Raw genomic sequence first — 27,281 nt, forward strand, 5'->3', positions numbered from 1 at the left:
TTCCTCTTTTCTAGCTTCTGGAGTTTTGCCAGCAATCTCATGTTGCCCAGCTTATAAATGTCTGCCTTCATCTTCACATGGCATTCTCCCCGTGTCCAAGCACCCGTCTCCAAATCTCCCCGTTTAATAACAATACCAGTCGTACTGGAATTCACAGACATGCGACTTTCCCTAATGTCACCTACCCCAGCGATCCCATCCTAACTTGATCATCTGCAAAGACCTTGTTTCCAAATAAGGTCATATTCTGGGAGTTAGAAGCTTTTTGAGGAGGGGAACACAATTCAACCCACAAGAAATGTCAAATCAGCAGGTGAAAGGTAGTATCATTAGTCATTAGGGAAATTCAACTTAAAACTACAATGAGATATCATGACATACATATCCAGGGCTAAAAAGATCACACACACACACACACACACACACATACACACACACACACACACACACACACACCAGGCATTTTGGAACATCTTTTGACAGTTTATAAAGGTAAACATACACGTACATATCACAGGGTCACAGAGAAGCAGGACGTGGGAATTTCAGGGGGTGATAGAAGTGTTTGGTAGGAAACTGTGTGGGTAAACAACTCTCTGAATTCGTAGAAACTAAGAACTGGAAACCACAGAGTCGGTCTTACTGCCCGTAACATCACAGACACGGCTCCCCAGGATGCGAGGAGAACCCAGGAAGGAATGCAGACCGTGGCGGGTGTGTCTAAGTGTCCTAGAAGCACGTCACCTGAGCGCACAGAAGAGGGCGGGAGGAGAGGGGATTACCTAAGAGATACTGAGAAAGAGCGTTCCGACTGAACAATCTATAGCTATAGATAAAAAGGTTCCCACACCAACACTGCAGTCCGGCTGCTAAACTGTCCTCCTGTCACAGGGTTACGGGAAACCGAGAAGACGACTGCAGATCGTGAGAGCCACGCTTCCCATGGTCACAGAAACTACAAAGAAAAAGGCATTTGGTGACTAACATAACAAAATCAAAAATACTAATTAAAAAAAAATACCACCTCTGTTTACCCACACTTACTGAGAATTTGAGTAGCAAACATTTCTTAGTAAAATATTGACCTTTGATGGAGCCGTCTCAAAAATCCTCCCAGGAAATCTTCAACCTCCTTACTAACTTGATAATGATCATCTTGAGTTGTCCTTACATGAAAACTTTTAAAGACTTGAGCTAAAAAAAAAAAAAAAAAAAAAAGGAAAAAAGAAAGAAAGAAAGGAAAAGAAAGAAAGAAAAAGGCATTGACTGTAGTAATGACCGTATGGTGTGAACTGACACCTGACCTGACGTCTCAGGATGAACTCACAGATGCAGAAATAAACAGGTGTGTGTGTGTGTGTGTGTGTGTGTGTGTGTGTGCATTTGCACGGGTTAGTACGGATGTGCAGTCAACCTAAGAAACCTCCCAGTGAGCAAAGCTGGAATGATCTGAGCAACAAAATAACGACAGTTGGCATTTTTACTCAAAGTTACTTTGTTTGAGTTAAAATCCAAACTGTTGTTTTATATATATATATATATAGAGAGAGAGATTGATTTAGATATATATAGATCTATCTATCTCCTAGAGTCCATACTGATATAAATAAATACATAAATGGGAGAGAAGACACATCTCTTCCTTACAGGATTCCAATTAGTAAGGGAATGAAGAAAAGAGAAACTCACCACTGGAACATCATCACGATCATTACTATAGGCGCACCCCATAAGATGCTATAAAACTAGGGGACAAAACTTTAAGGAGAAACAGAGTATTTGCACAGTCTCTAGGTATTGTCTCCAAAATACAAATATATTAATTACAAAGAGGGAAACAGTGACCTAGTAGAGAAGAAACACGGCAGGAGCCACCTTAACCAAGGACCAAGGTAAACATGACCCAGTAAGAGGACATGTCGACAGCATGTCCCTCTGATGCCGTACCGGGAGAAGGGCAACCGTGCATAGCTGACTCTAATCCTGAGAAAATACCAGATCACCTCCAACAGAGGGGCACTCGGCAAAATCCCTGGCCAGTGTCATGGTCACAATTCCCATGGTCATGAGAGACAAGAAAACAGAAGCACCACAGTTTGGAGCCTTAAAGAGGCATGGCATTGCTGGATCGTGGATCAGAACCCAGGGCAGAACAGAGGACAACAGTGGGAAAATGGTGAAATCCCATTAAAGTTTGCAGTTAATAGTGTTATACCAATGTCGATTTCTTGGGGGCAGTTTTTAAAGTTTTTATTTAAATTTCAGTTAGTTCACATGCAGCATAATATCAGTTTCAGGTGTGCAATGTGGTGACTCATCACTTCCATCATAACCCAGCTCTCGTCATGACAACTGCCCCCCATCGCCCATTTCCCCCAACCACCCCTCCTCTCTGGTCACCAGCGGTGTGTTCTCTAGTGAAGAGTCTATTTCTGGGCTTGCCTCCCTCTCTCCCTCTTTTTCAGTCCTTTGCTCATTTGTTTCTTAAGTTCCACACATGAGTGAGATCATATGGGATTTGTCTTTCTCTGATTGACATTTCGCTTTGCATAATACTCTCTAGCTGCATCCATGTTATTGCAAGTGGCGGGATGTCATTCTTTTTGATGGCTGAGTAATATTCCATTGTCTATATAAGCCACACCTTTTCATCAGTCCACAGACTCTTGGGCTATTTCCAAAATTTGGCTATTATAGATACTTATGCTATAATCATTGGGGTGCATGTGACCCATTTCAATGAGTATTTCTGTATTCTTTGGGTAAATACCTAATAGTATATTTGCTGGATCATAGGGTAGCTCTAATTTTAACTTTCTGAGGAACCTCTGTACTGTTTTCCATGGTGGCCGCACGAGTTGCATTCCCACCAAGAGTGCCAGAAGATTCCCCTTTCTCCTCATCCTCACCAACATTTACTGTTTCTTGTGTTGATTTTAGCCATTTTGACAGGTGCAAGGTGATATCTCATTGTGGTTTTGATTTGCGTTTTCCCGATAAGTAATGCTGAGCATCTTTTCACGTGTCTGTTGGCCATCTGGATGTCTTCTTAGGAGAAATGTCTGTTCATTTCTTCTGACCATTTTGTAACCACATTATTCTTTTTCGGGATGTTGAGTTTTTATAAGTTCTTTACGTATTTCATATACTAACCCTTTATCAGATACGTCATGTGCAAATATCTTCTCCTATTCTACAGGTTGCCTTTTAGTCTTGTTAATTATTTCCTTCACTGTACAAAAGCTTTTTATTTGGATCAAGTCCTATTAATTTATTTTGCTTTTGTTTCCCTTACCTCAGGAGACATATCTAGAAAGAAGCTGCTGTGGCCAACATCCAAGAACTTACTGCCTGTGTTCTCTTCTAGGATTTTAATAGTTTCAAGTGTCTTATATAGGTCTTTTATCCATTTTAATTTGTTTTTGTATGTGGTGCAAGAAAGTTTCTTTCTTCTGCACGTGGCTGTCCAGTGCTCCCAGCACCGTTTGTTGAAGAGATGGTCTTTTCCCCCACTGGATAGTCTTTCCTGCTTTGTCAAAGGTGAGTTGATCATACAGTTGTCGGCCCATTTCTGGGTTTTCTGTTCTGTTGCATTGATCTGTGTGTCTATTTCTGTGCCAGGCCCAATTTCTTAGTTTCGATCAGCATATTTGGTTATGTACAACATTGACATTAAGGGAAGTTAGATGAGGGTGTACCAAAATTCCCTGCAGTGCTTTTGTAACCATTCCATACATCTTAGTCACCTTAATATAAAAAGTTAAAAAAAAATAGTTTGGTTTGTTCTGCCAGGCTCATTAGTTTTGTCTTTTCAACTCCAGCCATCCACCAGTCTATCAGCAAGTTTGCTTATAATTTCTGAGGTCATTCTACACACCTGACAACACGTTTGACGCCAGGGACCTGCTGATGCCCCTGCCTTGGCGTGGGGTCCGAAGCTTGACGAGGGGAACCATCCTGAATTGAGGAGCCACGCTGGGATCCCTGGCGTGATGAAACCTTTCCTGTCTTTGCACTTGGGAAGGCTTGTTCGGGCTTGTTGCAAACTTCTCCTATCCTTTGCTCATTACAAAGAAAAGACCAACAATGATCTCTCCATTTGTTTTCTTAGAATGACTTTTTCACCCTTTTCCTAGTTGATTTGTAAGAAATAACGTTTTGGGACATTGACTTCATCACATTGTACATGAGAGGACCCAAGCCTCCCAGCAGGGCTTGGACTGCAGAATCTGGATTTCTCCGTATTCTTGTACAGTTACTGAGGATCACGAAGTAGTTCCGACAGCCAAGAAGACAGTGAGGGGTTCCCAGGGAAACTTCTCTGAGTTGGAAAGGACACGCCCCACATTTCCTCGCCTTCCTTGTAATACTCTCCACTCCGTGTAACCCATGTACATGGCCTTAGTTTGAGAGAGAAGAGAACAAAGGGAAGGGAAGAAAAGAAGAGAAAAGTGAAGAGAAAGGAGGGAGGGGAGAGAAAGAAAGAAAGAAAGAAAAAGAAAAGGAAGGGAGGAAGGAAGGGAGGGAGGGGAAAGGAGAGGGAGGGAAAGAGGAGGGAAGACAAAACTACACTTGTAGACATCAGGGGTGTCCAACGGCTTATCTCCCATGTAGCTCAGCCTCATGAGGTTAACGGAGTCTCCCAAGTTACCGCACAATGATTGATTTTTCCTCAACACATAACCTCAGAAACCCCAAGCCCGAGGCAAATGGAGGGCGTCTCAAGTTCAACAACGTGAATCCTGCCTGTAGAGACTCCCCGCCGATCCCGAAGCCCTGTGCCCATGGCCGGGACACAGAGGAAGTCGCCTCGTGCTGCCAAAACGTCTTCAGGCGCCGACATCTCACGCCAGTCCCTCAGCTCCTCATCGTGGCCGAAAATAAGAGGGTATTGCCGCCTCCTGCTCTCCTACCACCAGCCACTCCTGCACTGTCTCAGCTGTCCATGAGGGCTTATTTCTTTGTTTCCACCCTCGACATCAACGACAGTCCATAGGGCGTACGTGATTGGGGTAAGGGACTCAGAGGGAACTCCTGCGTGATCGGTCCTGAACCTTGTCACCACACTTCACAGGACAGCCCAGAGCAGGGAGCCCATCAGGTCTGCTCCTGGACTCCCAAGGAGGCAGCCAAGATGACAACGGTCAAGGCTTCCAGAAACAACACAAATAAGCCGCCCACATGTATAAGGATTCCACTGCATAATCAAAGTAGATTTATTTCTGAATCACGTAGGGAGTCATGAAAGAAACATTAACTCTTATGTTATAGGAACAGTAGTAAAATACAGTACACAGGAATGTCACTTGAACGATACCAAGACAACAATACAAGAGTCAACAAAAAATAGCGACTTTAAATACAAAGGAGAAGCAACTTAATAGGAAATTTTGTTGATAAGAAAAAATATATGTCCCACCTTCTTTATTACATACTGTACAAAATAAAATATTGCACCTTTAAGTCATATAATAAATATGTACAAAGAGTATCTTACAAACGATCTTTCTTTTAATTTAAAAACCTTCCACAACCAAGTGTGACTGATGACCAGTGCCCCACGGGCTGTGTGTGCCCTTCACGTCCCCATCCTTCCCGGCCACCAAACCCTCCGCATACAGTAGTGCTCATTGTCAGTGTCAGCGAGGCTGAAGTTAGAAAAGGACAGCTGGTGCTCAGAATACTCGGCAGAGAGACCAGCAAGCTTGCCCACGGACAGATCCAAAGCCCAAACGCACTGTTCGCTTCTTTGTGATCAGGGCCTCGGTCCCGCACGACCTGCTTTAGGTGACACCGTGGCCAACGGGCCTCCCTGACTGAGGGAGGATGGCTGTGTCCTTGGGGCCGTGGGTCATCCAAAGCCAGAACCGCTGGGGATGTTGGGGAAAGCACCCCAGAACTGAATCAGCATCAGAACGTCACAACTTCACGCAAGCCCCAGACTCCTTCGACAGAAACAATTTAGTCCCAATTTACTCTCCACCCGGGCACCATCACCAACACCAGCACCGGCGCCAGTCTGAACGCAACCCAACGCAACCCAGCTCAGGCTCTCGCTAACCCCCAATGCCAACTCTAGCCTTAACCCTAACATACCTTCCCCTCTCACCTCACCCAATCCTAAGACTAAAATGAACCCTACACTTACCCACCAAAGCCTAACTCTGACCCCTAACCCTACTGGAACTTCTAGCCCAACCCAAATTCGCTTTGGATTTACCGACAGATCCGTCTGAATTAAAACACTTATTCACGATAATTCTTTTCAATCACCATATTTGCTATTTGGATTACTTTCTTAGAACCTTCAGGATTATAAGAAATAAAAACCCTGAAATAGAAAATCCTCAGGAGTACAATTCTAGGCATAAATTAGGTCTAATAAGGCTTTGATTTTTTGTTTGTGTGCAAGAGAAGAATGCTCAGAAAAAGTCTCATTCACAGCTCTTAAAAGAAAGCTTTGAATACATTTCAAAATCAGTAGAAAAGGTGAACTTGCCCTCTCCTTTGATTTCAGAGATGCCTCATCTGGTCACAGATCTCCATAGTTGTGAAACTGGTGGCAACGTCTACTCTGGGCTTTCATCCCCGGGTTCTGTAAGAGCAAAGACAAGATGCCACCTTCCCCCACGCCCAGGGTCCTTGGATCAGTCGGTGCCATGAGCCTGGCCACAGGGACCACCTCTTCTTCACAGACTAGACTTAAGGACCCATCAAAATGCCACCAGCACCGCTCACGCCATCTCGACAACTACTGGCCGGGGCTTCCCAAGTGTAGATGCCTTATAAACAGGCTGAAACCCTAAAACTCAAGAGAAGGGGAGGTCATCAGTTGCCGCATGCCCGTCACGTCTCCAGGATGTCCTACCCTCCACGAGTCTACACGTACAGGAAAAAGCAGCCTGTGACATCGCACTGGGGATCTGGGCAGTTTCCCTACTAGGAGGGCACGGGGAGGGTCCCAAGTGCAAGGGCACACCTGCCACGGTGTGTTTGATCGTCCCGGAACAGATCATCTCAAAGAGCTGGGATCAAAAACCGGCCACCAGGAAAACAATAGGACATCCCGCCAGTGGCGAGTTCACATCGACCCCTGAATGCAGAATCTAGAGTTTTGAAAGAAATAACATGCTTCTGAACCAGCTGCGTCGGAGGAAAGAGCTTTTCCGTTTGGGTTCTGTCTTCACAGCAGCATTCCGACCCCGCCACACGTTTACCCTTCTTGACACGACTGACAGCACCTCTGCTTGTAGAGATCGAGCGAACACAAGCCGAGATGCTTCACGAACACACAGTAGTGAGTTGTGTCTGAGCAGTCTCCTGCAGAAAAGGGAAAACAGAGATACCCACTGAACACACAGCTCACCAGAGAAGAGTTACAAAAAATGAAAAAATGAAACCCTCTGAGTTTATGACAAGCCTAACACTGTGATCATGGAGCGAGCTGGAGAAACCTGGGCTTGGGTTTGCGGCCCAGGGAATAGAGTCACGGGCACTGTGACAGCACCAGGTGGGGACAGGTGGCAGCTGCATTTGTGGGGAGCCCAGCGGCACGGATAGAACTGTTCGATAACTACGTCCTACACCTGAAACTGTGCAAGACTGTACACCAGCAGGACTCAGATAACTGAAAAGCAACCCCACTAAGCTTGGGTTAGAGGCATGGCCCTACACGAGAGCCAGAAACTCACGGGGCTCACTTCTCATCTAGGCCACGTGACCTCACCCTGCTCTCTGGGGCCTCCCAGCCCTTCTGGCCCACGCTCCTCCTCTCAGTGCTGAGAACAGCAGGGGTGTGGACCCTTGGAAAACGGATAAATGGGATGGACCTGCTCCCTAGCAAAATATATTTATGATGAAGTTTTATAAAAATGATATAACAATTATAATATACATAATACAAAAACACGTGTGTCTATGAACATATATAGAATTAAAACAACATAATGTATATATAATATAATAATAATATAAGCATCTATGCCAAGAATCCCCGTCCTAGCTGAGGAGACCCCCTCCGGGCAGATGGGGAGTGTGGTGAGGCGGTCAGACGTGGGGACACATCCATCATAGCCAATGCCGCCAACACCCGCGGATTCTACGGTTCTCAAAGGAACGCTGAGTCGCACCCGCAGCAAAGGCGCTCATCTCCTAACATCCAGGATGCCACCTGCATCCCGCATGGCTGGTCAGCGGGGACACCAACAAGGCTGCCCCCCACCTCCCCCCCACCCCCTCGCCCAGGTCTGGCTGGGACTAGGCTGCTGGCTGGCGGTGGTACCTGAGAAGGGTACGTACTCTCACAGGAAGGCCCCAGACAGTGCCGCCAGGAAGCCGGTTTCTTCTTTTGCACACAGTGTCTCTCCGCCACGGGTCTGCAGCTCCGGGAGTGGACACACTCGACCTTCCGGGACTGGAAGCCCCGGCCGCAGGCCGCCGTGCAGGGCCTCCAGGGGCCCAGGCGCCAGCACACGTCACAAGCCCCCGACGAGCAGTTCCTCCTCAACGTGGGTCTGAAAGAGAAAGAAGGGAAAAGACAAGGGAAAGAAACAGAGAGTGGAAATGGGAGGGGCGGGGAGTCACTCCCCACTGGGACAAGCCTTTCTGTGTACTCGATCTCCGATCCAGGAAGGTTTCGGGATTAGGACCGTACTCGTCAGGTGCGTGATTTGCAGGGTGCGTGGTGGGTGGCGCGCGCGTGACCAGGACAGGGAAGCCAAGCACACGTGTCCATTCACTTCCCACACCGAGTCAGGACACGCGTCTCAAAGGACGGGCTGTCGCGAGAAGCTGGGGCAGGTCAGCTCCAGCAAGGAAGGGGGGAACGACTCATAATCAGCCACTTTGGATGTGCTAACGACACACAGATGGTTGTGCTTATCAAAACACATGGGGGTTCGGGTATGAGTGTCCCGAGTGTGGGAGCGAGCTGGTCTGCTAAGGGACGGCACTCAGAGTTGGCCACGGGGTGACTTGTAGTCAGATTTAACACGGACCGTCTGGGGACAGGGATCTGTCTCTGGTTCCTTACACTGGCAAACAGGACAGAGAGCTGGCGCCCTCGACTCTGGAAGTTATCTAGCCTAGAAGAGACAGCCAGCTTGGTGGACACACTTTGGGGTACATGACCTTGTTCCCCGTAGCAGGGGTCCTAGGTGATAGTGCGCCCCTACATGGAACTCTCTCCCACCCCACAGGCGACCGGGAGAGAACCTCAGCTTCACCGAGCTGCCTCAGTGACAGTCCTTGTTCCAGGAATGTGGAAGGTGCTGGAATAAGACCTGTAATCACGACGTCCAGAGATCACGAAAGCCATATTCTGCCGCATGGGCCAGAGAACCAGAAAAAGAAAATTCAGGAAAATAACAAAGAAGGACGTGAAACACCAAGAGCTGTAGAGGCTAGAAGAGAAGAAACCCCAACGACTTCTCATTTCGTGGTCTCAGTGCTTCCTGGGGTCTGACGGCATCCGCCCTTTGAATTCCTGAGGCATTTTCGTATTCTTGTAAGAGGCTCCTTACCAGCACATGGGATCTAAAAGGAGTGCAGGATCGCCGCTGGAAATGGAGGAAGATGGAGAAATTGGGATGACCTGACTGGCTCCTGGCCCGAGTGTTACAGAGTTGGAAGCAGTACTCAGAGTGGCCCGTAGGGGGAGACTCCATCAAAAGGTTTGTTGGAACGACAGGGTCACACCACACTAGGGTTTTACAGGGAAGAGAGGAGGGTATCCCGTTCATTACAGGGCTTTTTTCCCCCCAGTGGGTGTGAATCCTAGGGGGCAAAAGGGTAGTTGCTTCAGACAACCGGGCATAGACCCGGTACTCCTGGCCCTACCCCCCACGCAGAGATGAGCTCTTTCTACCGAAAAAAGGTGAATATTCACAGAAAACACCAAAAAACGTATTTTAAAAGGATGCCAAATTGTGCACAAGTGTTGGGTGGTCCCATCTTAATAAGAAATCACCCACTCTTTTCGCATAAGTCATTCCGAGTTGACTTTTGCTGTTTCCAGCCCCAAGAATCCTAACACACAGCCACCTCTGCTCTGACGGAAGGCAGGGCCGGCGGGAAGGCAGAAGGAGCCCCAGGGCTTACAACAGATGAGAGGACGCAGAGAGCCAGAGAGCGACGCGGCAGCCGTAGCTCTAGGAGCTGGTCCCTGAGGTCATGTGAAGGAAAGGTGGGTCCAGCACAGCACAGCCCACGTCCTCGGGGCCAGGGACAGGACAGGGGACGGGGCTGCCCCAGCTAGGGGGATGCAGTCTGGGCACTGATACGATGCACATGTGTGCACGGGCAGCTCAGCTGCTCTCCCGTGTGGCAGGAAATCACAAAGTCACCCTGTTGCACTAGAGTTCCCCAATGTCTCGACCCTGTTCAGTCGAGCTCCTCCCCTACCTCACACAACCTTCACCATCAGCCACATGCAACCACGGGCTCGCTCTTTCGCACACTTCCACGTTTCCAGTTCAGCTCCGCATCTCTTTTTCTTTTTTAAAAAAGATTTTTATTATTTGAGAGAGAGAGAGAGAGAGAGAGAGAGCACAAGAGCAGGGGGGAAGGGCAGAGGGAGAAGCAGGCCCCCCGCTGAGCAGGGAGCCAGATTCGGGACTTGGTCCCAGGACCCCAGGATCACCACCTGGGCCGAAGGCAGATGCTCAACCAACTGAGACAGACAGACGCCCCCACATCTTTTTCTCTAAAGCCCCATTGGACTGTATATTGAGCCCCTGAGAGATCCTCCCGTGCCTTCTACTATGTTTCTACCTCCTGTTTTCGCTGCCCTTGGTTGGAAAACGCTGGCACATCCACAGTGTGTCCTGAAGGAAGGAGGCCGTGGCTGGAGCGCCGAGAGAGGCGGGTGTGAGGTTTGGGGTGGGGCTGTAAAGGGAGGGAAAGGGGCGCCTGGGTTCTTGATTTCAGCTCAGGTGGTGATCTTGGGGTCATGGGACCAAGCCCTACCTCCGGCCCCTGCTCAACAGGGATCTGCCTGAGATTCCTTCTCTCTCCCTCTGCCCCTCCCCCATGTCCCCGCTACCCCGTATCTCGCTCTCTAAAAATAAATCAGTCTTCAAATAAATAAATAAATAAATAAACAAACAAAGGGAGGGAGGAGTTGACTGTGTGGCATTTTCTAGGCCATACTGCAGACTTTGGTCACCCTTCTTGCTAAGAGCGAGTGAGGTCTCTAAAGTGGCTTTAATCTGTCCGGGAGGTGGGGTGCCGCGGTGGTGCGATCAGATTTGACTTTGGAAAGGACCGCTCAGGCTGCAGGGTGGGGACTGGGCAGGGAAGGACCAACAGGCAGAGGGGGACCCGTGGGATGGCTCGGCTACGGGCCATCATGGCAGAGATGGCTTCGAGAACATAATACAAGGAACCAAAATGTATATAAAAACTTATTGGAGGGGCGCCAGGGTGGCTCAGTGGCTTAAGCCTCTGCCTTCGGCTCAGGTCATGATCTCAGGGTCCTGGGATCGAGCCCCGCATCGGGCTCTCTGCTCAGCGGGGAGACTGCTTCCTCACCCTTCTCTCTGTCTGGCTCTGCCTACTTGTGATCTCTGTCTGTCAAATAAATAAATAAAATCTTAAAAAAAAAAAAGTTATCAGAGGGGCACCTGGATCTAACTCTTGATTTGAGCTCATGTCATGATCTCAGGGTTGTGAGATCGAGCCCGTGGGGAGCTTGCTTAATATTCTCTCTCCCTCTGTCTCTGCCCCTCCCCTCTGCTTGCGGGCACATACATGTGCTCTCTGTCTCTCTCTCACTCACTCTACAAAAGAAAAAAAGTAATCTGAAAAATACAAATTACAATAGGATGTGATTTTTCACCCATCAGATTGGCAAAATTTTTAAAGACTGAAAACCCATATAATGCTCATGAAAAGGGGGAACCCTCATGCACTCTTGGTAGAGACGTTCTGATGGTAACTTAGCAGTATCAGAATGAACATGCCTGTCAATTCAATCCCAGGCTGTACCCAAAACATAGCTGTTAGTGGATAAAGATATATGTTCTAGGATGTTTACTACAGCATTTGTTTGGAATAGCAAAAAAAAAAAAAAAAAAAAAACAACAACAAACAACAAAACAAAACAAACAAAAAACAAAAAAAAAAAACAAAAGCAAAACAAAACAAAAACCCAAAACCTGAAACACACAAATGTCCATGAGCAATGGAATGAGATAAAAATGTTAAATACAACAATGGAAAAGAGCAAAGGGAATCTTACATACTAAGATCAGGGAAAGTCGGGACGCCTGGGTGGCTCAGTTGGTTAAGCAGCTGCCTTCAGCTCAGGTCATGATCCCGGCGTCCTGGGATCGAGTCCCACATCGGGCTCCTTGCTCTGCAGGGAGCCTGCTTCTCCCTCTGCCTGCTATTCTGTCTGCCTGTGCTCGCTCTCTCTCCCTCTCTCTCTCTCTCTGATAAATAAATAAAATCTTAAAAAAAAAAAGATCAGGGAAAGTCTATAACGTACGGATAAGGAGAAAAAGCAAGTTTCAGAAAAGTACATCAGGTGCGTTAAAAAAGAAAGCTCAACGCGTGTACACGTTTGTGTCATCCATCTGTCTTTGAGAATGCCAAATGAGACATCTGGGGTGATCCGTGTCGGTCTGTGTGTGGTCTCCATCTGCTCAGCAAAAGACAAAGCTAGGTTATGTGTTGAGAGGGAGGGCAGCTGTTCCGAACATTTTCCACTTGAGGAAAACAGGTCTGACTGGGGTTGTGTTGTGGGGAACAGGAAACACAGCGGATTCTACATTGCCAAACTTTACTGAAGGCTCAGAATGGACACTGAGCCAACTGTCAAAGTCATCTCATTTTCTCCGGCAACACTCAGGGTGGGGAGGAGAGAGAGGGAGTCGTATTCTGAGCATCATCTATGACCCAGGGTGCATAGAAGTTTCAGACTAAGCCAACTACTCGAAACCTCCCAACCATAGTTTTGCATGGACAGTAATACCCCAGTGGGTAGATTAGAACCCTGGGTGACCTGGGTCATCCAGGAAGAGAGCGGGAGAATCCCACATTCCCTCCTTAGCGTGCTTTCTGGCTCTCCCTCCATTTCACACTGGCTGGGGTGCGCTCCTCCGGGACGATGGAGTCACCAGGCAGAAGGAGCCCAGGTCTCAGGGTGACCTCATGGAACAGCGTCCCTCTACCCCAAACTGAGCACCAGCTTTGACTCCGACACAAGACAAAAGCAGACTCTTGGGGGGAAAAATGCCTGTCCTTAATGCTACTCTTTTTTTTTTTTTTTTCTCTTTGGGGTGTCCCTCTCCAAACATGTTTCATGTCTACATCACATGTAATTAGAATAGCGGATACTAGTGACCCTCTCAGCCGAACGCACGCTGTCGGGGACGGCACTATAAGAGAGCTTCACTGCTAGTCGGTTATAAGAGGTAGTGGACGGAAGGGTCATTCCACTGTCAGGAAGGCACAGCCACGGACTGGGGCAGGAGAGGGTTCATGTGACCCCGGGGCAGGTCAGTACCTCCTTCTGTCATCACAGCGGGGGTCGGAGCTGTTGTGCTGTTGACAGACTTCATGTTGCTGCTGTAGCCTCCCTGTGCGACCCAGGCAACGTGCAGGACACTGGAACAGAAGCACAAAGCAGAAGACACCACTGTGAGCCTACGCGTGCCGTGGTGCCAAGACCATGCACTGAGACGGGGCCGGGGGTCCCCAGGGGAAGTCAGGGAGGATGGGAGCTCGGCTCTGGGGCCAGACAGCCTTCCCTCAGCATCTTCCTCCTCCTCGATACCCCCCCTCCCGCCCCAGAAACGTAGACCACCTCTGGGGAGAAGGGAGAAGGAGGGGAGTCTGTAACTGACAGGGCTCAGGCCCAATAATAACATTGCTTAAAACCATGAGCAACTGCCAAATTTGGGTTTTCCTGCTCTGAGCAGAAGTGGAGGCTTCTGGGTGAAGGTGAGTTCAATTATGGAAAAAAAATTCTTTTCTGATGAGGTTCTTAATTTTCATGTACTCATAATACATATTAAATTTTCCTTATACCCTGTTTTATGCTTGAAAAGGCCCTTCCATCACTCTGGTTCTATTTCCCTTCACCTTCCTGGTCATGTCCTCCATACCACAAAAGTTTTCAATTTCTACATTGCCCAATGTTAGGTGTTTTTGTTGTTGTAGCTTGTGTTTTTGGTGTCGTCTCTAAAAAGACATTTCCTAACCCAAGGCATGCTGATTTATGTCTACATTTCTTCCAAGAGCTTTATAGGGTTAGCTCTTAAATTTAGGTCTTGGATCCACTTTGAGTTAACTTTTTTGCATACGGCAGAAGCCAGGGGTCCAACTTCAGTTTTCTGTGTGTGTGGATACCCAGGTGTCCGGCACTATTTGTCACAGACCATTGAATGGTCTTGTTCCCCTTGTAGGAATCCAACTATCACATATCTAGAAATTTCTCTCTGGACTGTGAATTCTATTCCGGCCATCTGTATGTTTATCCTCTGTCAGTACCACACTGTCTTGATTGCTACGGTTCGTAGTAAGTTTTGAAACCAACAAGTTTGAGCCCTCCAACCTTGTTCTTGTTTTTTTTTTTTTTTTTTTAAGATTTTATTTATTTATTTGACAGAGAGAAATCACAAGTAGGCAGAGAGGCAGGCAGAGAGAGAGGAGGAAGCAGGCTCCCTGCTGAGCAGAAAGCCCGATGTGGGGCTCGAACCCAGGACCCGGGATCATGACCTGAGCCGAAGGCAGCGGCTTAACCCACTGAGCCACCCAGGCGCCCTTTGTTCTTGTTTCCAGATTGATTTGGCTATTCTGGGTCCTTTATATTTCCATGTGAATTTTAGGACTTTATTTATTCATTCAACAGATGGAGAGAGATCACAAGTAGGCAGAGGGGCAGGCAGAGAAAGAGGGGGAGGCAGGCTCCCTGCTGAGCACAGAGCCCAATGCGGGGCTCGATCCCAGGCCCCGGGATCATGACCTGAGCTGAAGGCAGAGGCTTAACCCACTGAGCCACCCAGGCGCCTTCTCCATATGAATTTTAGGATCAGCTTGTCAATTTCTGCAGAGATGCCAGCTGGGATTTTTATGGGGGTTGTCCTGAATCTGCAGATCAATTTGGAAAGCATGGTCAGCTTAACATTAAGTTCTGATCCATAAATATGGGATGACTTTCTGTTCATTTAGATCTTCTCTCATTTCCTAAAAGAACCTCTTGTAGTTTAAGTTTTTTTTTTTTTTTTAAACCATTCTTCTGCTATGGTTAATTACCTTGGAACTTTAAAGCCACTTAACATGGGTCTGTCCTCTCATTCCACTGCATGACTCGGACTCATTCCTACACGAATGCTGCATTATTTTACTTACATCAGATAACACCAGCTAAAGAAGGTCTGTCCACCCATCCAATAAGTTGTTTTTTCCTAAAAATTTCCTGTGCTCATTTGTTCTCCCATATGAATGTCAGAATTCCCTTAAGTTCCAAAAAAGAATTCTACTGTAGTCTTCGTTGGAATTATATTACGTATTTCAGTTCATTTAAGGGAGCAGACGTAGACGTCTTTACAGTATGGAGAATACTGCTGTTTGTCCTACTTCTCCTTTATGTGTTTCAATAGCGTGTTCTACTTTTCTTTACAGGATTTTGTTTTGGTTAATTGTATGTGTCAGCTTGGCTGGGCCATGGTGTTCCCAGGTTTTTTGCCAATTGGTATTCCAACTGCTTCTGGGAGGATGTTTCTGGAGGAGATTAACCTCTAAATCAGTACTCAAAGGGAAGCGGATGGTTTTCTCCAGTGTGGGTGGGCCTCACCCAATCAGTTGATGGATGGCCAGGACAACAAAACCCCTGACCCTCCTCCAGGTAAGAGGGAATTCCTCCTGACTGTCTTTGAACTGGGCTGTTGGCTTTTTCCTGCTTTTGGACTCGAACTCAAATGCTGGCTCTTCCGGGGTCTCTATTTCCCTGGCTTCTGGGCTAGGATGACGCTATCGGTGGTCCTGGGTCTTCCAGTTTCCCGACTCACCCAGCAGCTCTTGGGACTTGTCAACCTCCAGAACTGCATTAACTCATTAATTCATGCATGCGCACACATGCACACACACGCGCGCACGCACACGCACACACGCGCACACACACACGCACACACGCGCACACACACACACCCTGTTGCTTCTGTTTCCCCGGAGGACCCTGGCTAACGTGGACATATAGATTTGGGTCCCGAGAGGTGGGGTGCTGCTATAACAAGTGTCTACACCTGTGGGAGTGATTCTGGAACCGGGTGATGGGTAGAGGCTGGGAAAGTTCTGAGGTACATGCCAGAAGAAGCTAGACTGCCTTGAAGGGCACATTGTTAGACACAGGGACATTTAAGAGGACTCTGATGAGGATTCAGGTGGAAGTCAGGAACATGCTTCTGGGAACTAGAGGAAAGGCAATCGTCATTCTCAAATGGGGCACTTGGGGCACTTGGGTGGCTCAGCCGGGTAAGCGTCTGACTTTCGGTTTCGGTTCAGATCAGATCTCAGGGTTGGGCTCCGTGCTCACTGGGGAGTCTGCCTGAGATTCTCTTTCTCCCTCTGCCCCCCCCGCCCCTCATTCACACACACACACTCTCTCTCTCTAATAAATAAATAAAGCTTAAAAAAATAAAATGGCTGATTTGAGTTCTAGTGTTTTGTGGATGATAGAACTTTCAAGTAATGAAATCGGATATTCCGCTAGAAGACTTCTAAACCAAGAGCTCAGGGTGGCACCTGGCTTCCCCTTAGTGCTTGGAGCAGAATGTGAGTGGACAGATAAACTGAAGGAATCATTAAGCAAAAAAGGAATCATAACTGAAGGAGCCAGAAAATTCTCAATCCATCTGTATTTTGAAGAATGAGGAAGTACATTCTGGAAGGAACACTAAGGGTGCAGCTGGACAATCCCTCCTTAAGGAGACTCCCCCAGGAGTTCGTGAGCCAACCCCGAGGAAGCCAGGAACAGAGACGGGATGGTGCAAGGTGAGACCATGAAGGGACGGTTAAGGAAGGCTTTAGAAGCTGTGGATTCTACAGGATGGGATAAAACCGCGCAGCGGCAAATGTGCTTTATCCTTCAGGAAGAGGAAAGAACGAGCTCACCAGGGCTCCTGCTCCCATGACAGGGGGGGCGGTGCGGGGAGGCTGTTTCCTCGATTTCTGGGGCCCCCCACTGCCCCTACCTAGTGCTTCCAAAGAGCCATGTGGGGGAGGCTGCGGTCTAGGGCCCTGGGGTTCTGGAGAGCAGAGCACCAAGCCAAAGATTATTCTCGAGTGCCAGGATCTAATGGAATTAGCCCTGCTAGATTTGGGACTTGACGGGGACCCGTAGCCTGTTTCCTTTTCTGATTTCTCTCATTTGGAAAGGGAACATCTATCCTCTGCCTGTCACATCACTGTAGTTTGGAAGTACGTAACTTATCTGCCTTCCCGGCTTCACCGAGGAGAAGAATTCTGCGCCAGGACGGCTCACCTCTTACCCGTTCCTAGTTTGGGTGATGTTTGGTGAGACTTCGGGTTTGAATTGAGGACAGGATGGGCCAAGACTTACAAGGATATTGGGATGGGATGAATGTACTTTGCGCACAAGAAGGACATGAATTTGGGGGTGGGGGGCAGAGGGTAGAATGTTATGGACCAAACTGTGTCCCCTCAACATCTGTATGTGGTAGCCCTAAGCCCCCGGTGTAACTGTATTCAGAGATGGGTCTACAAGGTGGTATTAAAGGTGAAATGAAGCCATAGGGTCGGGCCTTTACCTGCTAGGACGGTGCCCTTAGAAGAAGAGGAAGAGACACCAGAAATGTGTCTCTCTCTCCCTCTCTCTCTGCACAGAGAAGGGGCTACATGAGGACCCACCGAGAAGACACTGTCTTGAAGCAGGAGAGTGAGGTCCCACAAAACCAACCCTGACAGAACCTTGACGGTGGACTTCCAGCCTCCAGAACTGTGGGAAAATAAGCTTCTGCTCTCTCCGGCACCCGGTCTGCAGTGTTCTGTTAAAGCAGCCCTCGCAGATGAATTAGGTTCCTCGACATTTCTTTAAACTTTTTTTTGCCCCAAGTATTTTTAATTTAAAACATTGTTCAAGGTGCTGTTTGGGATCTGGGCCATGAGACTTTCGCGCACTGCTCTTCGGCTCCCTTTCTCGAAGCGGGCTCGCACCCCAGCTGCCCCGGACCAGCCAGTCTTGGAACTTCTGTCCCTGACCTACTCTATTCAAAGAATCCAACTTTGATTCTCCTTTATACTAGAAGACAGTGACTCCCTGATTTCCAAATCTAATCCCTGACACGGACACATACACTAGCCTTAGAGAGCAATCAGATGTTTTCCCCCAAATTAAAAAAAAAAAATGTATGAGAAGCAAAGCAATGATTACATTATTGTCACAGCACTAGATCTGTCAGCTGTACCTGGCCCCCTGGTTCAACGACCCACTGGCCGCAAGGATGACTGGAACACGGCCTTCTTCCCAAAGGCCTCTCTTTGGGAACACACGCTCCCGGGGACATCAGCTGCGTGGTCCCGTTGGCTTTGGTGCGTTTGCAGGTCACCTGGCGACTGTGGAATCCTTCTCCGCAGGACACAGAGCACTCTGACCACGGGCTCGTGAACCACCTGGAAGTAAAAACTACAGCAGCTTAGTGAGGACTGGAAGGTCAGCCCCTGCCGCGAGAGCCTTGAACATCGACCCTAACACTGACCGTCTGGGGGCCATCGCGTCTCTCTAGGGGAACGAGTCTCTGCTCAGATGACGCCTGGCTCTCCGCTCAGACTTCCCTTTTGTTCAGGGGAGTGACAGAGGGACCAGGAGAGATAAGGAGAGACAAGGAACACGGAGTTCTGCAAGGGTACTAGAGCTGGAACTCGCCTGGCCCCAGACAGCACAGCTAGGGAAAATTGAGGTGGAAATTTCGAAAAGGTGGATTTCAACTCACTGAAACCAAAGGGGAGAAAATAGTTTTAAAGCACATATGTGCTATTTGCTCTGGGAGATATTCACATCTCCCATTCTTTGTGGGGAAGACACCAACATCCAAAGGGGTAAGTGTCTCAGTTATGGCCACATAACCATAAACCAGCAGAGCTGGGGTTGGATTCTAAGTTCATCTGACCCTAAGTTCACACTTTCACAGGACAGTCGGAGCCGGACACTGTTGGGAGACTGAGTGCTGGGTCACTGCGGATGCTCAGGCTCTGGGGAGTCCCACCTACGCTGGGCTCTAGGAAGCATCAAGAGACCAGGGACCTGGCCGGGCAAAGAATTACCTCATCGTGGTCACCGAGCTACAACTGGAATTAGTGCCCCTTTAGTTATAAAGATGCCAGCTGCAAAGTATAGCAGTATTAGCACTGCCTATGATTTCATTACCAAGGGAAACCACAGATATTTTCACAAGGCATTATGACTACGGCAGGTATCTCAAAACATCCTTTATACTCACCACCCACCACTTCACGATTAATGCACTGCTGGTGTTAGTGTCTTAACAGAGAAGCAAATCTACTACTGTATCACCATTTTTAACATGTTAATACTCTATATCAATATTAGTGGTTTCCTTTGTGATCGAGTATATTCTATTTTATAGATTTAAAACCCTCGTCCTGAGAAGGGATCCCCAGGCTTCTCCAGACGACCAGAGGCATCCACGGCACAGAGTGAGGAAGGGCCCTCCGTGTGAGAGCCCTCGGGTTACGAGACCTTGAGGCGTCTCTTGTAAGTGTGAAAGAGGACAGCCGCTTATCCTAGGAACTTGCACAGGCTAGCGAATACGTAACAAGCACCGTGGCTGATACATTTCTTTCCACTTTATAAGAATCAAGATTTGGCCCAACCAGCTGCCCCCAAGTTCCTGGAGCATCAGTTGGATACTTCTTGAGGGACAGATGACTCAGCGCAAGACCCTCCTCCCAAGAACACAGTGGGTGCCGAGAGCCACGTCGGCCACCGACAGCCACAGCCCTGCAAGAACACGCTCCCAGCCATCTGCTTTGTTTGCCAGTGGACCCTGCCTCCCGCTCCCTAGCCAGGCCCAGCTCAGAGGATCCGGGTAGGCACTTGTGCGACGCTAACAAAGTGTCCATCTCCAGTTGTGCTCCGTAAGTGCTATTGCTATTTTATTTTAATTGCCTTATCTTATCTTACTTATTTATTTCGTTTTACTGGGGATTCTGGTGCCAGTTGGTCAGTTACTTCTAGGGACTCTGTGATTCAATCATTCATTCATTCACTCCACACATATCCGTGGAGGGCTCATAATGGGGGCAGACATTGTGCTAAGTGCTGGGAACAAAGTGTTCTGCAAACAGCTGTGTGTTTACCCTCCTGGGGTGGACACTCTTGCAGGGGACCATGGACATGAGTGATAACAAAATAGGAAACATATACAGTGTAGGGGCCTGGCTAAGCCTGAAAAGAAATGAACAGAAATAACTAAACTCAAAGAGAGGGAACAGTGTTCCAGGCAAAGGGAACAGCATGTGCAGAGCCTCTGAGTCAGAAGAAAGGCACGTCTCAGAGACAAAAAGAGCGTGGAGTGGAGATCAGATAACCAGGCTGTGACAGACAGAGGGGGCAGCCCGAGGCACAAGCATGGAGGGACTTCTTCTCTCACTCCTGTATTCAGTCAGGCAGCAAATACTCACTGGGCACTGATGTGACTAGTGTAGACATCAGGGTGAACAAAATGAGTAAGACAGATACGCTCCCAGAGTTAGGATTTGGGCCTTGGTCTTAAGAACCACAAGAGGTGTTTGAAGGGCTTTAAACAAAGAGGCATCGTGATGAATTTGTGTCTTAAAAATGATTCTGCTCACGCATGGGGAGAGCACTCCAGGGAGGGAGACAAGAATCAGGAGGATTCTGGGCCATCCACGTGAGGGACATTGATGGCGTGAGCTCCGGGGGGCGTGGGGGAACTGGACAAGAACGGATGGAGGTGACAGACACAGGGGTCTGGATGCGGTCACTGTGTCTGGAAGCCTGGAGGGGACGGGGTTTGGTAGAGATCACGAGTTTGATTTTGGACATTTTTAAAGGACTGATTTCTAGCTATTACCTAGAAAGGTTATGAACGGTTTTGACCCCCAGGGTGGAACCTAGGGAATGGCACTTGGAACAGGACCTCCAGGGATGCGGGTCCGCGGCGCTCCCTCCAGGCAAACCCACTGGACCGGCTCTGCTAAGGACCACATAGCCCCGTGAGCGCAGGAGGCAGATTTGGGTAGCGGTCAAGAGCAGAGGCTCTGAACATGGATCCTCTCGATTTGAATTCTGGCCCTTGTACCTGGAGGGCCTCGGGGGTGCTTTCCCATCTGTGAAATCTGAGAAACTAACAACGTCTGCCTCCAAGGTGATGGCGAACTGGTCCGCTTGAGCACTTAGCGGAACGCCCGGCGCAGGGTACAGGCTCAGCCCATCGATGTGACGGCACTAGGAAATCCAAGTCACCACGCCTTCCACCCCAAGCTAAAACCTGGTACCCATACGAAGAGTTGACAACACATACCTTGAGGGGCAGTCCCAGATGTTACAGCGCTGAAACCCAGCCAGCGGCTTCGGGAGGTGTTGGCAAAGGGCCTTGCTCACTTCCTGCCCGTCGGCCAGCACACACCGGGGTCTCTGGACTCGGGCTCCCAAGTGGCCGCAGGTGGCAGAACAATGCGTCCAGTTACCCAGCTCCCAAAAAGGCTCTGTGGGAAGGAAGTGAAATGTCATGACAGCTTCGAATGAGATATGATGATAGGGCTGGAGAGGACACGGCCACAGACCATCAAGAGCTGTTTTCTGGTAGACTGCCCAACTGCTGCTTTGAGAAGCACTCGGAGAGTACGCTGTCACCTGGTGGCAGGCCTCCTTCACATTCCAGGCTTCCTCCCCTAACTTACTGTACTCACTGGTGGGAACGGTGGCCAGCACGGGGCCCCTGGACTGCAGCCTGGGAGAGGCGCTATTGGAGGCCAGCTAGATCTGCCAGAAAAGTCCCAGAGAGAGGGAGAAGGTGCTCTGTGCAGTGGGCTGGCTCCTCGGCTTCCTCTGAGCCTGGCCAAGAGGAGGGCGTCTTGGGAGGATACTCTCACTGGTTCCATTTCTCAAATGTGGGCCAGGCGGAGAAATGATAGACCGTTTCGCAGGGACCCGGGATTAAGCAGTCAGGTTAAAACTGCATTTCATTCCATTTTTCTTACTTTTCCATTAATTCTTATCTAAACTTCAGCTTACTCTTGGAACTGCAGAAATAATTTGTCAGGGAGACATCTGGAAAGGTAAAAATGGGAGTTTCCTTTAGCAAAGTTGAAGCTGACTCCCTCCAGTAATTATGGCTTTTTAATTTTAGCCTCATTCCAAACAGCCTTTCCCTTCCTTTCTGACACTTGGTAAAAAGATGAGGTACAATACGATGATGACAGATTTGTATGTGGCCACGGAAGGTGCCAGATTTTCCTGTCACAATCACAAGTAATTGATAGCTACCAGCTGTGTCCACAGACTCCCTCCCAGAGCAGAACGGTTTCTTTAACTTATTGTTTTCCAGATTTTCCCTCTGATTTTTGAATTTTTGTCTGAAGTTGCATATGGCAACCTCTGCAAAGCAGAATCCTACATATTTTTAGTTGGCCCCCAGGATGACAGTTTATTCGAAATAATTTTTTAAAATAGCCAGGTTTATGGAGAACCTCCCGGGTGAGGGTACTGAATTAGACACCTGGCCATCAGTTTGTCCCTTAATCCTTACGGCCATCCTGTGAACTAGATCAGTTTCATTTGCAAAAGAGGGAAAAAGTGAAGTTACTTGCTCAAGGTCCTTCATCTAGAGCCCAAGTCTGTCAGACCTGACACCTAACACTTTCTCCTATGCCATACTTCATGAAGACACCTTGATGCTTTGAGGCAGGAAGCACATCCACCTCTTTAAAACCATGGGTGGGTTTTGTTTTTTTTTAAATCGAGGTGTCATTCACATACAATAAATGCTCAGAAATCCGGTGTGCAGTTTCATGAGTTTTCACACCTGTATGCACTTTTGTAACCATGATCCAGATATAAAACAATTCAGTTATACAAACAATTCATCACCCAAAGAGTTTCCTCCTAATTTGATCTTTAAATTAACTTTAAATTTTTAAACTAACTTTAATCTTCAAATCATTATTTTTTTAAGGATTTTATTTATTTATTTGTCAGACAGAGATCACAAGTAGGCAGAGGGGCAGGCAGAGAGAGAGAGGAAGCAGGCTCCCACAGAGCAGAGAGCCCGATGCGGGGTTCGATCCCAGGACCCTAGGATCATGACCTGAGCAGAAGGCAGAGACTTTAACCCACTGAGCTACCCAGGTGCCCTAATCTTCAAATATTTCAATCAATTATTTTAATCTGAATTATTTTGGTCAATTCCCCTCCCCCACCCAGACAATTACATGTTCATATCCATCAGATTCACTGTGTCACCTGCCCTGGGCTTTCATTCATGTGCTCTTTGGCACTGGCTTTCCATACCATCTCTGAGATTCATCTGTATTGCTGTGCATAGTTTACTGCTGAATAATATTCTATCATATGAATATACCACAGTTTATCTTGTCTCCTTCTGGGGTCCATGAGGAAGTGAGGGCTGCTGTGAACATTCCTGCACAAATTTGTTCGTGAACATGTTTTCACTTTTCTCGGGTAACTGCCTGTGAGCGGAATTGCTGGGTCAAATGTTGATGTAGCTTAGCTCTCTTAGAAACTACCACGCAAGGGCACCTGGGTGGCTCAGTGGGTTAAAGCCTCTGCCTTCGGCTCAGGTCATGGTCTCAGGGTCCTGGGATCGAGCCCTGCATCACGCTCTCTGCTCAGTGGGGAGCCTGCTTCCTCCTCTCTCCCTGCCTGCCTCTCGACTACTTGTAATCTCTATCAAATAAATAAATAAAATCTTAAAAAAAAATAAAAAAGAAACGACCATGCAGTTTTCCAGAGTGGTTGTACCAGATTGCGCACTTCACCACCAATGCCTACGAGTTCCAGTAGCTTCACATCCTTACCCAAATCTGGCATGGTCAGTCTTATTGTTTTCACCATTCCATAAAGCGTGGAATCATTATGTCTTTGTGGGTTTAACTGTCATTTCCCTGATGCCATCATGTATCTTCTTTTGTGAGCTGTCTGTGCAAGTGTTTTGCCCGTTGTTTTTGGGGGAGAGGGGAGAGTTCATTGTTAACTTGTAGGAGTTCTTTATATACTCTAGATGTAACTTTCTCAACAGACATATGTTTGGCCTATCTCTCTCCCAGCCTATGGTTTATCTGTTCATATTCTTAATGGTGTCCTCGATGAGAAGATTTTAATAATTGCGATGAGGTTCAATTTGATAATTTTTTGTCTAATGGTCAATGATTTGGGAAACAAGAGCATTTGAAAAGGAGATCATATTCATTTCCATAAAAGACTTCTCAATGCTTCACATATGTTAGAAATAAACTCTATAGTCTTTTTTTCTTTTAAAGTATAATGAACATAGAGTGTTGCATTAGTTTCAGTGATTCAATAATTCTATACGTTACTCAGTGCTCATCGTGATATGTTCACTCTTGATCCCCTTCCTCTATCTCACCCATCCTCCACCCACCTCCCCTCTGGCAACCCTCCGTTTGCTCTCTGTATTGAATAGTGGTTTTTTTTAACCTATTTTGTTATTTCTTTGTTCATGTGTTTCTTAAATTAGATGTGTGAGTGAGATCATATGGTATTTGTCTTTCTGTCTATTTCACTTAGCATTATGCCCTTTAGGTCCATCCATGTTGATGCAAATGGTGAAGTTTCATTCTTTTTATGGCTGAGTAATACTCCATTATATATATATATATGCCACATCTTCTTTATCCAGTCATCTATTGATGGATACCTGGGCTGCTTCCACATCTGGCCTATTGTAAATAATGCTGCTATAAACACACAGGTGCATATACGTTTTCAAATTAGTATTTTCATAAATATACCCAATAGAGGAATAACCCAACAGAGGAATTACCAGACCATATGGTAGTTCTGTTTGTAGGGTTTTGAGGAAATTCCATAGTGTTTTCTGTAGTGGCTGTATCAATTTACCAATATTCCCACCTACGGTACACTGAAGTTCCTTTTTCTGCACATTCTTGCCAATACTTGCTATTTTTTGTCTTTCTGATTCTAGCCATTCTGACACGTGTGCAATGATACCTTATTGTGGTTTTGATTTCCATTTCCCTGATGATGAGTGAGGTTGAGCATCTTTTCACATGTCTGTTGGCCATGTGGATGTCTTCCTTGGACAAATGTTTGCTCAGGTCCTCTGCCCATTTTAATTAGACTGTTATTTTGGTGTTGAGTTGTGTAAGTTCTTTATATATTTTGCATATTAACCCCTTATCAGATATTTCATCTGCAAATACCTTCTCCTATTCTAGGTTATCTTTTTGTTTTGTTGATTATCTCCTTCACTGTGCAGAAGTTTTTTATTTTGATGTAGTCCTAATAGTTTATTTTTGCTTTTGTTTCCTTTGCCTAAGGATACGTATCTAGAAAAATATTTCTACAGACAATGTCATAGAGACGACTGTTTGTGCTCTCTTCTAGAATTTTTATGGTTTCAGGTTTCACAATTAGGTCTTTAATCCATTTTGAGTTTATTTTTATGTATGGTTTAAGAGTGTGGTCCCGTTTCATTCTTTGCATTCATTGTATGATACTGGCACAAAAACAGACAGCTGGATCAATAGACCAGAATAGAAAGCCCAGAAATAAACCCATGCTTATATGGTCCATTATCCTATGACAAAGGAGGCCAGAATATACAATGGGGAAAAGACAGTCTCTTCAACCAATGGTGCTGGGAAAACAGGAATAAACTCTAGTCTTTACCTTGACCTTCAAGCCCTGAATGATTTGGTCCTCAGCCATCTTCCAACTTCATTTCCTTTCCCCTTCCTCTACCCCCACTGTGCCCCTATCACATGAATTTTCTTTGTGTTTCTTGAAACATTGAAAAGCTTGTTCCCAGTTTATGGTCCTTGAACTCACTATTTCCACTGCCAGAAATGCTCCTTCCTTATCCTTGTGCATGGATGACTCTATCTCATTGTTTAGGTCTGGGCTCAACTACCACCTCCTTAGAGGGCTGGTCCTGACTTTCTCCTCCATAGTGGCTCTGTGAATCACTGTGCTATCTATCACCCTATTTTGTTTCCTTCGTAGCACTTACCACAGGGAAATATGTGTTTGTTTCCTTGTTTGTTGTCCATCTCTCCTACTGGAAAGCCAAGCCCATGAGGGTGGGGAGCTCTTCCATCCTGTCCACTGCCAGGACAGGGAATGTTATATATTGGGTACTCAAGCAGTATTTGTTCAATTAATAAGTGAGTCTCTTCGAAATGCTAAGGTGAGGATCCATTGAAGAACTGGCATATTCCAGAATGTGTGCACATATATGTGCACGTGTGTTTGTGTGTGTGTGTGTGTGTGGTGGTCAAACAAGGAAGGCAGTTTTGATAAACAAAATGTTTAAATATTCCGAAGACTTTAATTTTCCCAGCAGGTTTGGCCTCATGAATACTCAATCTTTAAATTAGTTGATTTGAGGGAGTTCCTTGAGTTCACGTTCCCTTCTGCATGGAATTCCTATCTGCCTTTGTCCATCTGTTTCTCTGCCTGGAATGTTCTTCTTCCTCTTCCCAGAACAAACATCACAGCCTACATGAAAACGTGGTTGCCTTCTCCACAGAGTTAGAGCCCCGTCCTTAGTGCTGACAGTGTACTTGGTCATCCTTCTCTTCCAGCACTTGTCCCCCTGCTTCCAAATACCTGTTTACATGACTGCCTCCCTGTATAGACTATGAGCTTCCCAAGGGCTAAGTCACCTCTGTATCCCCAGCCTGGCAAGAGTAGGCATTGGGCAACCACTTGTTGCATGTTCCTGTAGACCGAATGTTTGCATCTCTCCAATATTCAGACTGTCAAATCCTAACATCCAATGAAATGGTCTTAGGTGGTGGGGCCCTCAGGAAGTGAGGAGGTCATGAGGGTGGGACCCCCATGAATGCGATTAGTGCCCTTACAGGAGAGGACGCAGGGATCTTCTTCACCCCTTCTGCCACATAAGGACACACAAGTGGGTCCTCACCAGACACCCAGTCTTGGGCTTTGCAGGCTCCAGAACTGGGAGCAATAAATGTCTATTGTCAGTAAGTCACCCAGTCTATGGTTTTTGTTAGAGCAGCCCAATGAGACTAAGACAAATGTGGAATGA

General features: G+C 47.2%; 1 protein-coding gene across 3 annotated transcripts in view; it reads right to left on the bottom strand.

Annotated features, from left to right (window-relative positions):
- Positions 1-7,072: 7,072 nt before the first annotated feature.
- Positions 7,073-27,281, bottom strand: part of ADAMTSL3 (ADAMTS like 3) — a 342,411-nt gene continuing 322,202 nt past the window's right edge. For all 3 annotated transcript variants that reach the window (XM_047736616.1, XM_047736615.1, XM_047736614.1), the window contains 5 exons: positions 21,528-21,711; positions 18,429-18,633; positions 13,508-13,608; positions 8,299-8,513; positions 7,073-7,320 (listed from right to left, as the gene is read on the bottom strand). In XM_047736616.1, the coding sequence (XP_047592572.1) occupies positions 7,214-7,320; positions 8,299-8,513; positions 13,508-13,608; positions 18,429-18,633; positions 21,528-21,711 (812 nt within the window). In that variant the 3' untranslated portion in view covers positions 7,073-7,213. The remainder of the gene's footprint in view (positions 7,321-8,298; positions 8,514-13,507; positions 13,609-18,428; positions 18,634-21,527; positions 21,712-27,281) is intronic.

Source organism: Lutra lutra, chromosome 7, assembly GCF_902655055.1.
Source record: "Lutra lutra chromosome 7, mLutLut1.2, whole genome shotgun sequence".
NCBI lineage: Eukaryota > Metazoa > Chordata > Mammalia > Carnivora > Mustelidae > Lutra > Lutra lutra.